Genomic DNA, 17686 nt, shown 5'->3' with positions numbered 1-17686 from the left:
TGGGAGAAATTTAACTCTTCGTGTGTTGGTAAGTATTGTGATTGGTAAGTAAAATCCTTATTCCTTTCACTTATTCATTATCTGATATTATATTTGTAATCAGTTAAGGTAAAGTGTAAAAATTACAGGAGATCCCAGGCCCGTGTTATTCTCCTCGTGCTCAATGTGGGAGTTCAGGGACGCGGCCGATGCTCCTGACTCCTTCATGTGCGGGAAGTGTGTCCAGCTGCAGATCCTGTTAGACCGCATGACGGCTCTGAAGCTGCGGATGGACTCACTTTCGAGCATCCGTGATGCTGAGGAGGTCGTGGATAGCACGTTCAGTGAGTTGGTCACACCCCAGATTAGGATTGGTGAGGGAGACAGGGAATGGGTGACCAAAAGTCAGAGAAAGAGCAGGAAGGCAGTGCAGGTGTCCATTGCGGTCATCTCCCTCCAAAACAGGTATACCGTTTTGGATACTGTTGGGGGAGATGACTCACGAGGGGAAGGCAGTAGTAGCCAGGCTCATGGCAGTGGCTGGCTCTGCTGCACAGAAGGATGGTAAAAAGACTGGCAGGGCTATAGTCACAGGGGATTCAATCGTAAGGGGAGTAGACAGGCGTTTCTGTGGTCGAAAACGAGACTCCCGAATGGTATGTTGCTTCCCGGGTGCACGGGTCAGGTGTGTCTCAGATCGGCTGCAGGACATACTGAAGGGGGAGGGTGAACAGCCAGTTGTCGTGGTGCATATAGGCACCAAAGATATAGGTAAAAAACGGGATGAGGTCCTACAATCAGAATTTAGGGAGTTAGGAGATAAGTTAAAAAGTAGGACCTCAAAGGTACTAATCTCTGGATTGCTACCAGTGCCACGAGACAGTCAGAGTAGAAATTTAAGGATAGTCAGAATGAATGCGTGGCTTGAGAGATGGTGCAGGAGGGAGGGATTCAGATTTTTGGGACATTGGAACCGGTTCTGGGGGCGGTGGGACCATTACAAATCGGATAGGACTGGAACCAATGTCCGAGGGGGTGCTTTTGCTAACACTGTTGGGATGGTTTTAAACTAATGTGGCAGGGGGATGGGAACCAGTTTAGGAAGTTAGAGGTCAGTAAAGAGGCAGGTACTAAATAATAAACTCAATGTGACTAAGGGGAAGAGTAGACGGGGAAGAGACGATGAACGCAAAGGGACAGGTGGTCTGAGGTGCATTTGTTCTAATGCGAGAAGTGCAGCAGGGAAGGCAGATGATCTTAGGGCTTGGATTAATACCTGGGAATATGATGTTATTGGTATTACGGAGACTTGGTTGAGGGAAGGGCAAGACTGGCAACTAAATATCCCAGGGAAAAGATGCTTCAGGAGGGATAGAGAGGGAGGTAAAAGGGGTGGAGGAGTTGCATTACTGGTCAGAGATGATATCACAGCTATGATTAAGGAGGGCACGATGGAGGATTCGAGCACTGAGGCAACATGGGTAGAGCTAAGAAATAGGAAGGGTGCAGTAACATTGTTGGGACTTTACTACAGGCCTCCCAAAAGCGAGCGTGAAGTAGAGGTACAAATACGTAGACAGATTATAGAAAAATGTAGGAGCAATAGGGTGGTCGTGATGGGAGATTTTAACTTCCCCAACATTGAATGGGACTCATGTAGTGTTGGAGGCGCAGATGGAGCAGAATTTGTAAGGAGCATCCAGGAGAGTTTTTTAGAGCAGTATGTAAATAGTCCAACTCGGGAAGGGGCCATACTGGACCTGGTATTGGGGAATGATCCCGGCCAGGTGGTTGAAGTTTCAGTCGGTGATTACTTTGGGAATAGCGATCACAATTCCGTAAGTTTTAGAATACTCATGGACAAAGACGAGAGTGGTCCTAAAGGAAGAGTGCTAAATTGGGGAAAGGCCAAATATAACAAAATTCGGCAGGAGCTAGGGAATGTGGATTGGGAGCAGCTGTTTAAGGGTAAATCCACATTGGAAATGTGGGAGTCTTTTAAGGAAAGGTTGATTAGAGTGCAGGACATGTCCCTGTGAAAATGAGGGATAGAAATGGCAAGATTAGGGAACCATGGATGACGGGTGGAATTGTGAGACTAGCTAAGGTGAAAAAGGAAGCATACATAAGATCTAGGCGACTTAAATCTGATGAAGCTTTGGAGGAATATCGGGAAAGTAGGACAAATCTCAAACGCGCAATAAAGAGGGCTAAAAGGGGTCATGAAATATCTTTGGCTAACAGGGTTAAGGAAAATCCCAAAGCCTTTTATTCATATATAAGGAGCAAGAGGGTAACTAGAGAAAGGATTGGCCCACTCAAAGACAAAAGAGGGAATTTATGCGTGGAATCAGAGGAAATGGGTGAGATTCTTAATGAGTACTTTGCATCGGTATTCACCAAGGAGAGGGACATGACGGATGTTGAGGCTAAGGATGGATGTTTAAATACCCTAGGTCAAGTCGGCATAAGGAAGGGGGAAGTTTTGGGTGTTCTAAAAGGAATTAAGGTGGACAAGTCCCCAGGTCCGGATGGGATCTATCCCAGGTTACTGAGGGAAGCGAGGGAAGAAATAGCTGGGGCCTTAACAGATATCTTTGCAGCATCCTTGAGCATGGGTGAGGTCCCGGAGGACTGGAGAATTGCTAATGTTGTCCCTTTGTTTAATAAGGGTAGCAGGGATAATCCAGGGAATTATAGACCTGTGAGCTTGACGTCAGTGGTAGGCAAACTGTTGGAGAAGATACTGAGGGATAGGATCTATTCACATTTGGAAGAAAATAGACTTATTAGTGATAGACAGCATGGTTTTGTGCAGGGAAGGTCATGTCTTACAAACCTAATAGAATTCTTTGAGGAAGTGACAATGTTAATTGATGAGGGAAGGGCTGTAGATGTCATATACATGGACTTCAGTAAGGCGTTTGATAAAGTTTCCCATGGCAGGTTGATGGAAAATGTGAAGTCGTATGGGGTTCAGTGTGTACTAGCTAGATGGATAAAGAACTGGCTGGGCAACAGGAGACAGAGTAGTGGTGGAAGGGAGTGTCTCAAAATGGAGAAAGGTGACTAGAGGTGTTCCACAGGGATCCGTGCTTGGACCACTGTTGTTTGTGATATACATAAATGATCTGGACGAAGGTATAGGTGGTCTGATTAGCAAGTTTGCAGATGATACTAAGATTGGTGGAGTTGCAGATAGCGAGGAGGACTGTCAGAGAATACAGCAAAATATAAATAGATTGGTGAGTTGGGCAGAGAAATGGCAGATGGAGTTCAATCCAGGCAAATGAGAGGTGATGCATTTTGGAAGATCCAATTCAAGAGCGGACTATACGGTCAATGGAAGAGTCCTGGGGGAAATTGATGTACAGAGAGATCTGGGAGTTCAGGTCCATTGTACCCTGAAGGTGGCAACGCAGGTCGATAGAGTGGTCAAGAAGGCATACAGCATGCTTGCCTTCATCGGACGGGGTATTGAGTACAAGAGTCGGCAGGTCATGTTACAGTTGTATAGGACTTTGGTTAGGCCACATTTGGAATACTGCGTGCAGTTCTGGTCACCACATTACCAGAAGGATGTGGATGCTTTAGAGAGGGTGCAGAGGAGGTTCACCAGGATGTTGCCTGGTATGGAGGGCGCTAGCTATGAAGAAAGGTTGAGTAGATTAGGATTGTTTTCGTTGGAAAGACGGAGGTTGAGGGGGGACCTGATTGAGGTCTACAAAATTATGAGAGGTATGGACAGGGTGGATAGCAACAAGCTTTTTCCAAGAGTGGGGGTGTCGATTACAAGGGGTCACGATTTCAAGGTGAGAGGGGGAAGGTTTAAGGGAGATGTGCGTGGAACGTTTTTTACAGAGGGTGGTGGGTGCCTGGAACGCTTTGCCAGCGGAGGTGGTAGAGGCGGACATGATAGTATCATTCAAGATGCATCCAGACAGATATATGAACGGGTGGGGAACAGAGGGAAGTAGATCCTTGGAAAATAGTTGACGGTTTAGATAAAGGATCTGGATCGGCGCAGACTGGGAGGGCCGAATGTTCTTTGTTCTCTTTGTTCTTTGTATTCGGGACTTCATAGAATCACAGAATTTACAGTGCAGCAAGCTATATGGCCCATCGAGTCGGCCCTTGGAAAGACCTGTGGGAGAGGGATGTTATAACCCCCACTAGGATGACCCGATTGAGCTCCCCATGGGGTACAAGCTCCCCGCTGAGGGCTGGAGACCCAACATTCGGCTGTTTAACTTCCCGGGATAAACACCAGGAAGGAGCCAGCATCTCGGGAATGTCCCAGCTGGGCCTTGGCCTGCTGCTTATTGCTGCATTTCCGAGCTGCGAGCAGAAAATATTTAATTTGATTCTCCTTTTCGGGACTCCTCATTGACAATAATATTGTCAAATGCAGAAAGGTTCACCTGAAAACAATCTGAGAACTCCCAAATTATTGGCTCCTCCATTGAAAATGTAATCGTGCAGTTTGAAAAAAGTGGAAGTATTTTGACCAACATTCTTCTCTCTAATAAAACAAACTAACCAGTCAAGGAGTTTATTCCTTGTGGTTTGTGGGATTAACTGTGTGAAATGGCCATTACATTTACCCACATAAATATTGTACTTTCAGTAATCAAGATGTTATTAGATTATTAACAGACAAAGATGTTTCCTTGGGCGCGCTCTAATGGATATTAAATAATCCCGTGTTGACTGAATGTCTTTAAGACAGAGATAGATCGGTTCTTGATCAATAAGGGGATCAGGGATTATGGGGAGAAGGCAGGAGAATGGGGATGAGAAAATATCAGCCATGATTGAATGACGGAGCAGACTCGATGGGCCGAGTGGCCTAATTCTGCTCCTATGTCTTATGGTCTTATGGACTGCATTTAGCCGTGTGTTTTCTGACACTCGCGGCACCGAGAGAGATGCCGTTATTTATCGGGACTGTGTTTTATTTCGGGGCCTCAGGGGAGGACATCTCATCTTCCGGTTCGGCACGCTACAGCCTTCTGGTCTCAACATCAAATTCAACAACTTCAGATGATCAGCTCTACCCCATCTCGACCCATTTGTTTTCATCCCAATTCATTTGAACTGTCTTTTACCATTTCTATCTTTATCTTTCTTTATATATATTTAACACCCCCCCCCATCTTATCCACCTTTCCTTACCCTTTCTCCTCTTTGCTTCCCCCTTCCCCTCCCCCCCACACATCTACAGTTTACCCTCTGATGTTAGTTTCTCTGCTGTTTGGCCTTTCACATCTTTTGTTCTCTCTGGGGACTGCCATTCGCGCTCTTTCCCCTTGGTTACTGTGGCCATTAGCACCCGGTTTCCCTGGGTTTCTGTGGCTATGACTCATCTTTCATTCTCACTCCACAGTATAAATATTTCCCACTTTCTCTAACTTTTAGCTTTGACAAAGAGTCATCGGACTCGAAACGTTCGCTCGTTTCTCTCCCTACAGATGCTGAGATTTTCCAGCATTTTCTCTTTGCCTCAATTCCATTTTCTCTGCTTTGATACATAAATCCTGAGCCTCATTGACAGAGGAAGAGAGTTAAAAAGCCAGGAGCATGTGCCAAATATTCCTAAAGTACTGGTTCATCCCAGCTGGAATATTGGGCAGTATTTAACTACAAGGGAACAAAGTCCCACAGCTCGTTTAGCCTCATGTTTCCCGACACTCGGAGCACCAAGAAACACGAGGCTATAAAATGAGACTGAGGTTAGATAGGGGATGTCAGCAGGAAATGTGCAGCAGAAGCCGTACATAGCCCCGTTTTGTTCACTGAGGAGCTCCGCTGGCCGGAATTCCTCAGCGTAGCGAGAGATCGGGACCTCATTTTGAAATGGCATCCCAATCTCTGGAACCCCCGACCCCCCCAAGCCCCAATGAACTATGGGACAGTCCCCGGGGCCCCCCCCTACAACCCCCGGGCAGGGCACCCCCAGCCAGCTCACCACCGTGCAATAGATGTCAGCTTGGCAGTGCCAACCTGGCAGTGCCTTTGCCAGCAGGCAGTGCTATTTGGCACCTTGGCAATGCCAGGCTGACACCCAGATGGCACTGCCAGTGTGCCAGGCTAGTGGTGCCAGGGCACCACCCTGCCCAAAGAGCACGCACCTGGAGGTCTCCAATCCCCTGGGAGACCCCGGGTACCTCGGGAAACTGCATATTAAAGTGAGATTAGCTGTCATGCTTTAATATGCTGATTTGCCAAAAGTTTGATCCTGCCTAAAGTCAGAAGAGTCGATAACCGAGGGCACAGATTCAGGGTGACTGTCAAAACCGCTGGACACAATCTGAGGAAAAGCTTGCTGAGGAGACGAGTGGTCAGGACCTGGAAAGGTGGAGATGGGGTTAATTGGTTTGCTCTTCGAAGCGATCTAAGTGTCAATTCCTCTTTTCTGATCTGTACTTTTCCATCATTCAAAATAGTGATTTGACTGTGGAGTAGAAAATGCTGCAAAAGCTCAGCAAGTCTGGCAGCGTCTGTGGAGAGAGAAAAAGAGTTAATGTTGCGAGTCGGTATAACTCCTACAGAGCAGAGGTTCAGCTATTTAACTGTTTGGAGTTTGCTATCTGATTTGATATCTGATTTAATTGATGAGACTACAAAATGTTGGGCTTTCCACCTCTGGTTGTAGTAATGGAGAAATGATTGAGATGTTACATGCTGCTTGGCTAATCTTTGGATGATGTATCAAAATAACTGACATCAAGCAAGTAGCACATCCGAGTAAAATTAATTAAGGCTCAGGGCTTGAATTACCAGTTGGTCTCAAGTCAAAATCTTGGAAATACAATACAGTGCAGCTGACAATGAACTCCATCATTGAGAGCTTCAAACTAACTTGGTGTTTGGTTAGAATGGCTGTAAACGTTTTATGAAACGTTTGTCAGTTTGCACAATATCAGATATCGTCGGACAGGAGTGCATAAACCACAGCATTGTCCTCACTTGGCATACCACCAAATGGCTATTAGGCATTGCAAGTCATTCAATGCTGATCCAACAGATAGTACTGTCACTTAGCTCATACCTTTTACAGCAGTGTCCTGTTTCACCCCCTCCCCATCCCATGCAACCTTTTCTCCCCTCCTCGAGCTTGGGTTTATTTCTGTAGGAGCCCAGAGGTTCCCTAATACCCCAATCAAATGGCCAATCTTTGTGTAAGTCTAGTGGCGGCAGGCTATTTATTAGCCACGGCTCAGTTGGTAGCACAGTCCTTTCAACACAGGGGATTGTGGGGTCAAATTTAATTCCAGAGATTTAAGGACATAACTCTAGGCTGACATTCCAGTGCAATACAAGGGGAGTACTGCACTGTCAGAGGTGTCATATTTCCGAAGAGCTGTTAAACTCAGGCCCATCTGCTCTCAAAGGTAAAAGATCTCATAGCGCTATTTTGAAGAAGAGCAAGGGGGGTTTCTGCAGTGTACTGGCTGATACCTGTTCCTCAATCAGCTTCACCAAAACAGGCTACCTGGCTATTCTCATATTCCTGTGTGTGGGACCTGCTGTGCAAACATTGTCTGCTGTGCTTTCTACATAACAACAGTGACTACACTTTAAAGCACTTCATTGGCTGGAAAGTACTTTGAGATGTTCTGAGGCTGGAAAAGCACTATATAAATGCAAGACTTCCTTTTATAGAGAGCGCCGTATAATCTAGCGCTGGTGCCATCCTCAATCAATTCAACAGGAGTCTATCGATAGTGAGAAGCAGTGAAAATTCATGCTAATTTACCACTCTTCCTATTTAGCAGAGAGTGCCAAGGCCTATTATAATGAACCAATCTAATTCAGTGCATATTAGCACTGAAATTGTGTTCTTGCTGTATCATTTTCACTTGGAACTAGTCCATAAAGGAATGGGGCTGGATTCTCCACACACCGCGAATTGCGGCCTGCGCCGCGGCGGAAAATCCAGTTTGACGCCAAAATCAGGCCCACCCCCGGTTCGGCGATTCTCCGGGCCCCGAAAAGCGGAGTCACCGGGGAGTACGGAGCGCCACTGGGGACATTGCCAGAGGCCCGCACCGACATTCCCCGCCCCCGACTGGCCGAACTCCCCACGGCGTGGTACCAGCTTGATCCAGCCGGTCGGGATACTCGCGTGGCGACTGCGGACTCAGTCCCTGTTATTAGGAAGGAGGGTTTGGGAAAGGGGTATTAGATAGTTACATTTTCTGTCTGTTTAATTATATTATACATATTAAAAGGTTATTGTGTTAAAGCTAAAGTTACAAACCTGGTGACTACAGATTATTGGCTCAACCAAAAACCTCTGGAATTTTAAACAAAATATTATTTTGCCTGTGTCGCCACTCCCAGTCCAGTGGGGCTGGAATTGACCGCACACTAGCCCAGGGTGCCGCGACACTGGTTAGAGATTGTTATGGGTCCGGGTTTACAGAACCCCAAAGTGTTTCATGGAGTTCAACCGACCTACAACTTTTAATAGATTGTGGTGTGGGAAGCACACGGCGTACTCTCCAGGTGTGATACAGCAGAAATGGACAAATGGTTTTTGAAACAAAACAATGTTTATTCTATGAACTTAAGTTAACCTTTTAAAAACAAACATTGAATATCTTAACACCCATTACTTCAAAGATAACCCCAAAAGACTACAACACTAAATAATCCTTCAAACTGTTCCTTTAAACATCCAAAAGACTTCAAACCTTCAAAAATAGACATGAGGTTACATTCAATATATTTATAGTCTTTGGATTGCAGACATCACAGACCAGTTCTGTGTTTCTTCCTGCAGCTCACAGCAAAACACACAGACACTCCCAGCTGCCTTCTCAAACTGAAACCAAAAGCAGAATTGAGCTCAGCTCCCCCCACCCTCTGACATCACTTCAGTAATATGATCAGCTCCATTTCTTAAAGATACATTGCTAAAACATCCATTTCTTAAAGGTACTCTCACATGACAAGATATACATGTAGCCAATGGTTTGGACAAAATATGTGCTGCTTTTGATTGTGAAATATGTTGACACGTGAATAGTGCGCACTCGGATAAAGTGACAGAATGTTCCTGGTGTCCAATGTGTTCCACAAGGAATAAATATATCTGGAAATGGAAGACAAGGGGAGAAAACTGACAAGTAGAAAAATGTTTGTCTGATAAATAAAAGTGACCAGATTCTTATTTAATAATAGGTGTTCTGATAAAGCAGGTTGTCCAGAATGAGCAGCTGCCAGGACTGAATGCGACATCCCATTGATCGAACAGACATGAACTACATGCCGGGATCCCTAGATAACAACTCACTCCTGGCCCAGCGACAGGGCGGCATTCAGCAGGCTTCCATGGAATTACCGCTACAACTTTTACACACAGTGAGTCCTTCTATTCTGCACACAGCTCAATCCCTCCTCGACCCAGATGTCCAACCACACATCCAGTGCCCTCTCTTATGGTCACTCAGCAGAAGTGAAACATTGACCGGCCAGCATTGCTAACAGCAGTTCAAATGATGATTCGAATTGGAAATTTAACCAGTGTTGGCCCTGTTAAAGATCGTGAGCTAGCACTGACCCAACTGCATCTGATTCTTTAAAACTTTACAATGACTGGTGTCAGCTCAGAATCAGTAAATAGCTCTCTCTTGCTTCTGAGTCAGAATGTCATGAGGTCATCCCCACTCCAGACTTGAGCAATAATCCAGCCTGTTCTTGCCGCCTGTTATCAGGTGTACGGGAAGGATTCACTAGCTGATAACCCACCTCTTTGACCACGTTATAAACACACCTTCCATTCAGCCCTGAAATGGGACGAGAAACCCAGAGCTTCTGACCAGGAGTAGAGCCAAAAGACCTCCCACACCAGTGACTACACTTAAAAAGTATTTCATTGGCTTGAGGCACTTTCGGGATGTCCAGAGGATGCGAAGAGCGCTATATAAATGCAATCCTTTTCTGTGTAATTAGTGTCCCCAAAACCCGCTTCTATTGAAAACCTGCCGTCTGTTTTTCTCAACAAATAAAATTGCAGCAGCATCTGAATTTGAAACCTACTTTTTGAGAATGTTCTTTCCTTAATGAGTTGTTAAGATGACAGAGAAAGCAAATATCCCCTCATTATTTACAGCGGGATTTTATCCCCAGTTACTGGAGGGTTGGCTACAGTGTGATTTAAGGTAACCTCAAAGTTGAGACGGAAAATGCTGTTCAGGATGACACATGACTGCTTAGTATGGTTGTGTGACATTCATCTAACATTTTAACCCACGGGTGAATATTAGAGGATAAAGGAATGTGGATGTGTTAAATTGTAATGTGTTTTTATCAACAGTTATCGAGTGTTAAGCTGTCCTAGAATTACAACGAGGGGAGGGGCGGCAAGTGGCGCAGTGGTTAGCACTGGGACTGCGGCACTGAGGATCCGGGTTCGAATCCCGGCCCTGGGTCGCTGTCCGTGTGGAGTTTGCACATTCTCCCCGTGTCTGCGTGGGTCTCACCCCCACAACCCAAAGATGTGCAGGGTAGGTGGATTGGCCACGCTAAATTGCCCCTTAATTGGAAAAAAAAATTATAATAATTGGGTACTCTGAATTTATATTTAAAAAAGAATTACAACGAGGGAAAACTATTTCCATTTACAAGTGACACAGTATATATCGTCAATGTTACTGGTTAAATGAAAGTCGGTAAGCCTGTGGCTACTTATAATAGTTCATAGTTCGTAGCTGTGCAGCAACAGGGCTGGAGTATTTACTTCAAATAATGGAACATTACCCACAGAATCCCTACAGAGCAGAACGAGGCCATTCAGCCCATCGAGTCTGCACTGACCCTCTGAAAAGAACTTCCTACCCAACCCACATATCTTTGGACACTACGGGGCAATTTATCACGGCCAATCCACCTAACCTGCACATCTTTGGACTGTGGGAGGAAACCGGAGCACCCGGAGGAAACCCACGCAGACACGGGGAGAACGAGCAGACTCCGCACAGACAGTGACCCAAGGCCCTGTCGCTGTGGGGCAGCATTGCTAACCACTGTGCTACCCACAGCAGAGTTTTCCTAGAGTAGAATCTATCATGGTAAATACTGAGATTTTACCCCTTGCATTCAAAGTCTCTACAACATGAAGTCCACTTCAAGTGATTGGCTTTCTGAATAAGCATTAAGCCTGGCACCCTCCAAGACAGCAGCCTCTGAGTAACCTGAATGAAGCATTCAGAGCCAGGAAATTATCATCGACAAGAGCTCAGTACTTGTCAGAACCTCGACCCTGTCACCTTGAGTTCCACATAAAAGCAGCATTTATTCTGTCCAAATTTTAAACCATTCTTGGCTCGAACAAACTTGTTGTGTTTGTACAAGTTCCAGTTACTTAGAAAGAAAGAAAAGTACATATTGAGGAAACAGTAGAACTGGGGCTTTTACAGGAGAGAGTGTCTTGATAATAAAGAAATGACATCATTTGGAACTGTGCAGAGTGAGAGCGAGCAGTGACTTGCAGCGTGGCTGGATGTCCTGTCACAGCTCACAGCGAGGAGGCAGCCCAGATCTCTGGGGCACTGCAATGATATTGCTGCTTCAGATTGCATTGTCACAGCTCCATTCTCCACGAAGGATCAAATGACCATGAGTTGGGGCTGTTTGCTTGGCTCCAGAACTTGATGATATAAAAAGTACAGATGTGAAAGTAAGACTTGCATTTATATGGCTCTTTTCATGACCACCTGACATCCTTAGTGCTTTCCAGCCAATGAAGTATTTTGGAGTGTAGTCACTGTTGTATTGTAAAAAATACAGCAGCCAATTTGCGCACACTTCACGTCCCATAGCAGCAATGTCACAATGGGCAGATAATCAACTTTGTCCCGATGTTGATTGAAGAATAAGTATCATCCAGGACACCCAAAATAACCCCCGTTCTCTTCTTTTCTGAAATAGTGCCAAGGGCTCTCTCTGAGCACCAGGGAGGACAGTTTAACATCTCCATAAAAAGGCAGCACTCCCTCAGTACTATACTGACGTGGCAGCTTTAACTTTTATGCTTAAATCCTGAACTGGGACTTGAACCTACAATCTTGCAACTCTGTGTCGAGGGTGCAGCCCCGACTGACTCCTAATGCAATAAGAACTGTCGGTTTGTAGGTAATCACAGGGAGCAGAATGATCTGTGCCCATCTTAATATCCAGCTTACTACTCTCACCCCAAAAAGTCAGATGTAACACTTGTATTTACAGCATAGAAACAAACCATTGTACGACTGCTCCGTTCTCCCACCTCGCACATTTGCCTCTTTTTCACATTGCCACTAGCTGTCAGCATAGGCTGAAAACGAGCAGGCAAAAGCGGAAAGCATGCTCACTCCCTCAACCCACACACCAGCCACATCACATCAATCTATTGGACACACAAATAATTACACTTGATCTCGGTCATGTCATGTGTGCACTGTCCATAAGCAGATCCTTGGCTCATTGTTTGCTGATCCTGAACCGCTTTCTTCAGTTTTTGTTGGTGATGGTTTGCCACAAACGTCCACGTTCCAGCCCAAAGCGGGAGGTCTACCTCAGCCGGGATGGGACAGAGCGACAGGGAACAGACAAATTAAAGAAGCCAGACAATTCATTGTACAATCATACATGCAGTTCCAATTCCAACCCGCTGTCACTGGCACATGTGACTTAGGAAAAGTCCAGTAAGTCCCCAAATTTAGGGAACATGGTCTAAGATAATTCCATAAAATAGAAACATTGGCAAATATGGATAACTGATGCAGCATCCCCAGAACTATTGATTTGGTTTGATGACAGTTCACTATTGGATAGTGCAATGAAACATTCACACCTTTATCACTTACCATTCTGGGTCACACTACAGGCTATATAGTTGTACATGTAAAACATACCATTTTCAATGCGTATATTTAGTGTAGAAGAAACACCAAGAATTGAATGGAAAATCCATTTAGAACAGACACTGAACGGGAGAACATTTGGAAAATTTGGCAAGAAACTGAAAATGTAAAATATTACAATGTCACCTAACCTTGAGGGGTATATTTCTGTAAGCGGTTCCAGGCAATCTAAGGATATGGTTGCTTGACCAGGAATGCAAGATTCTTGAGGAGCTGGGTGAATGTGCCAATCATCTTATAACCTCACAAGCAAGCTGCTAAACTGGCACATGGTGGGAGGGCAATGCTGTAATTCTGCCTCTCACTTAAAGCAGCTTAGGTAACCCATAAACAGTGATGGTGCAGGAGAAAGGGTGATGACAGAGAGATCAGGATCTTGGCATTCAGTTGGAGCTGTCCTATTCTACTGCTGTTATTGTGTGATATAAAGTAAAGGTCTCCTTATTCTGTTCGGCCTCGAGTCTGTCAATGTCCACACAATGCTGGTCAAGAAACATTAATGAATGTACTGCCTCCTGACTAGTTCGTTCCTCAGGGGAAAAGATCTCCTATTAATCAGGCAAGCAGCCACCATCTCAGTCATTCAATGTGCTTCATTCCTGATCTTTATTCTTTTACAGATACAGAACCCCACGTATGAAAACAATGACCTGCCAGGGTGTGCGCTTGAGCAGACAGGACAACATGAATTGCTGTGCCATCAGTCGCAAGCACGACACATCTACTGCTCCATTCCACCTATCCAGCAGCAAGTATGGTCATCCAGTGGGGACCAGTATCAAAATAGCCAACCCTGCCCGACCCATTCATATTGATAGAAAATAGTCAGAAAGAAATTGAAACTTTCCCAATGACTTTGGCCATGAAAATGATCATGGCCATTCTTGAAAGTCCCACTGAAATTTGGAAGAACATTCGGGTAAAGTTCCACGGATGAGGAATTACTTTATAGTAAAATTCCTTCTAATGCCCACTTCACTGGTAAAACTTAGGCAATGTTTTGCCAGTTTTATTTTCAAATTATCAAACCCGCGTCCCTGGTGCGACCACCTGTAGCATAGACACAAACTAACACTGTTATATCATTTCTGCTTCTAATATTAATGACCCCATGCTGCATATACACCAGACAATGTTTGTAACCAGATACCAACACTGGGCATTCTCATTTTACTCAGACTATCCATAGAACACTATGGAGGCCATTCAGCCCATTGGGACAGCACCAGCCCTCAAAGAGCACCCTACCCAGGCCCACACCCCTGCCCTATCCCCACAACCCCACCTAACCTGCGCATATTTGGACTGTGATTGATTGGTCAATCTTGAAAAGGGAAAGAGATATCATGCATGATTGAGGGGTGAGTTAAAGTGGGTGGGGTGGTAGGAATAGGGGCCCGGAAACAGGAACAGCCCCGGGGCCCATGATTTCTCTCCCTGGTCCTGGCGAGCACAAGGATGATGGGTGAATGGGACCTGGTGCGAGTTAGTACGCAAGCAGCAGAGTTTCGGATGAACTCAGGCTTATAGAACTGGCAAGGTGGGAGGCAGGCCAGGAATGCATTTGAATAGCGCCATCTGGGAGATAGCAAAGGCATGGATGAAGATTTGAGGTTTCAAAGTAACTCATTTGAGTGTTTGAGTGACTTTGAGATTCTTGTTGAAACAAGTCCACGCAGACCTCCGCAGTTATTTTAATCGGTGCGGAATGATTTGTTGAGCTTGTTGTATTTGTTTTTCAGTATTCTGGTATTCCCAGTTACCCAGGGTCCTGCCTTCCTGCTGACCAGTACCCCAATCAGAGGATTGCATCTCACATTACCCAGGAATCACACTATCTGCTCTACCCTAAACCCATTTACTCGTACAGGTAAAGTCCATGCTGACGATTGAGTTTATTATTGTGCACGGTCACCATTTTCAAACGGCTCCTCTGTTGATAGGTTCTTTCTAACCATTCATTGTAGTCTGGAAGAGTGAGAGGGGATCTCATTGAAACTTACAAAATACTAACAGGATTGGACTGGGTAGATTCAGAAAGAATGTTCCCGATGGTGGGGGAGTCCAGAACTAGGGGTCATAGTTTGAGGATAAGGGACAAACCTTTTAGGACTGAGGTGAGGAGAAATTTCTTCACCCAGAGAGCGGGGAATCTGTGGAATTCGCTACCACAGAAAGTAGTTGAGGCCAAAACGTTGTGTAATTTCACGAAGGAATTAGATATCGCTCTGGGGGCTAAAGGGATATTGGGGGGGAGGGGGGGCAGGGATGGAGATGGAATCAGGGTATTGAACTTGATGATCAGCCATGATCATAATGAGTGGCAGAACAGGTTCGAAGGGCCGAATGGCCTCCTTCCGCTCCTATTTTATAAGTTTCTATGTTTCACCCTCTCAATGCCCTTGCAATGTGTAAGCTTTTGTCTTCAACCTCCAGTGGCTCAGTGAGTTGGGAGCAATGAGCAGCTGCCCCTCACTGCTTACCTCTCCACTGCACTCTGACCTTGTCCGTGTTAGAGTCCTTTCTTTTGAATTCTCTTTGTTCCCATTTCTTTTTATTTTATTACTTCTGACCTGTGCACTCATAATCGGAATGCGCCTTCAATAAGTGGTCTTAAGCTGAGGCAGCCAGCTAGTCAGGACAGTGTGTTGCAGGATTTGTGTTTTGGAGAGGAGAATACAGACTCGCCGGTGCCAAGTGAATCTTAGGAACCAGCTTTGGAGGAAATCAGTTCGATTGGCTGCGGGCTGACCAGGGACAGTGTTCTAGCTGATTCATTCCTGCAGGATGCTTCTGAGAGAACTGATCAGAAATGATTGGACCTTGAATGAAGAAGGAACTCTCCCTCTGTCTGCTGGAGCAAAGGACTGTTTTATTGTTCTAAAACCAGTGAGTACCATATCGTTGAAATGATCTTGAATCTACAAAGGAAGTAGACAGACTTGCCAGAGAAAACCCTCTCAAGACTGGGAGGAAGAAGCATTGAAGCAAAAGTGTGAACTCCTGAAAGACTTTAACTGAAAACCATCCTAGTGCATCGGAGATCATTTACCCCTCGCGCTTTAAAGAGTTTCCCTCAATGTTGTGTTTGTGTGTCAGTGCATGTGCATGTGGGTCTGTAGAGTGGGGCGAGGTTCGGTAAGGGATATTAGAGATAGTCAGTTACATTTTTGTCAGTTTAATTATATTACTGTTAAATAATTAAAGGTTATTTGTGTTAAATTTACAATCCTGGTGAGTATAGTCTCTACGCCTCAGCCAAGGTCCTCGGATATTTTAAAATAACATCTAAATCCACTTGTGCTGTGACTCTGGGTGAAGTGGGGCTGGAATGACCGCGCACTAGTCCAGATGTTGTGACATCCTCCAGGCCCCCTTTGAGAGTGGAATCTCACTGACTCTGTAAAGCTCTGCTGCATCTGACTACGGGTCATCCCGTCACCAATCTGCTCTGACCCTCTCTACCGCCAGGTTTCCTGCTGGCCGGTTAATTGACTAGCCACTGGCTCATTGATGCAGCAAGATGGGACTGGGTGGGAGAGGGACAATATGCTTGTTTCTGCTTTCACCCATGTCACCTGCTCTCTCCCTGCAAAATTCTGTCCATTCTGTTTCACTCTCCACAGAAGCTGCATGACCTGCTGAGCATATCCGGCATTTCCTGTTTCTATCTCAGATTTCCAACATCCTCAGTATTTTGTATTGAGGAAGTGATATGAATTAGAACACATTTTGTATTTGAATATGAATTAGAACACATTCTGAATTTGAATATGAATTTGAACACATTCTGAACATGAATGTGAACACATTTTGAATTTGAATATGAATGTGAACATATTTTGAATTTTAATATGAATTTGAACACACTCTGAATTTGAATATGAATTTGAACACATTCTGAACATGAATGTGAACACATTTTGAATTTGAATATGAATTTGAACACATTCTGGATTTGAATATGAATTTGAACACATTCTGAATTTGAATACATTTTGAATTTGAATATGAATTGAACACATTTTGAATTTGAATATGAATTTGAACACATTTTGAATTTGAATATGAATTTGAACACATTCTGAATATGAATTTGAACACATTCTGAATTTGAATATGAATTTGAACACTCTGAATTTGAATTTGAACACATTTTGAATTTGAATATGAATTTGAACACATTTTGAATTTGAACACATTTTGAATTTGAATATGAATTTGAACACATTTTGAATTTGAATATGAATTTGAACACATTTTGAATTCGAATATGAATTTGAACACATTCTGAATATGAATTTGAACACATTCTGAATTTGAATATGAATTTGAACACATTTTGAATTTGAATATGAATTTGAACACATTTTGAATTTAATATGAATTTGAACACATTTTGAATTTGAATATGAATTTGAACACATTTTGAATTCGAATATGAATTTGAACACATTCTGAATATGAATTTGAACACATTCTGAATTTGAATATGAATTTGAACACATTTTGAATTTGAATATGAATTTGAACACATTTTGAATCTGAATATGAATTTGAACACATTTTGAATTTGAAAATGAAGTTGAACACATTTTGAATTTGAATATGAATTTGAACACATTTTGAATTTGAATATGAAGTTGAACACATTTTGAATTTGAATATGAATTTGAACACATTTTGAATTCGAATATGAATTTGAACACATTCTGAATATGAATTTGAACACATTCTGAATTTGAATATGAATTTGAACACATTTTGAATTTGAATATGAATTTGAACACATTCTG

The 17686-nt window shown here is 44.0% G+C and overlaps 1 protein-coding gene across 1 annotated transcript in view; it reads left to right on the top strand.

Annotated features, from left to right (window-relative positions):
* Nucleotides 1-17686, top strand: part of LOC140387136 (forkhead box protein N1-like) — a 90567-nt gene that overhangs the window by 35276 nt on the left and 37605 nt on the right. The window contains exons 2-3 of the mRNA XM_072470147.1: nucleotides 13511-13642; nucleotides 14633-14760. Coding sequence (XP_072326248.1) covers nucleotides 13511-13642; nucleotides 14633-14760 — 260 coding nt within the window. The remainder of the gene's footprint in view (nucleotides 1-13510; nucleotides 13643-14632; nucleotides 14761-17686) is intronic.

Source organism: Scyliorhinus torazame, chromosome 12, assembly GCF_047496885.1.
Source record: "Scyliorhinus torazame isolate Kashiwa2021f chromosome 12, sScyTor2.1, whole genome shotgun sequence".
Taxonomy (NCBI): domain Eukaryota; kingdom Metazoa; phylum Chordata; class Chondrichthyes; order Carcharhiniformes; family Scyliorhinidae; genus Scyliorhinus; species Scyliorhinus torazame.
The sequence above is the reverse complement of the archived record's forward strand: the minus strand, read 5'-3'. Positions and strand labels throughout refer to the sequence as shown.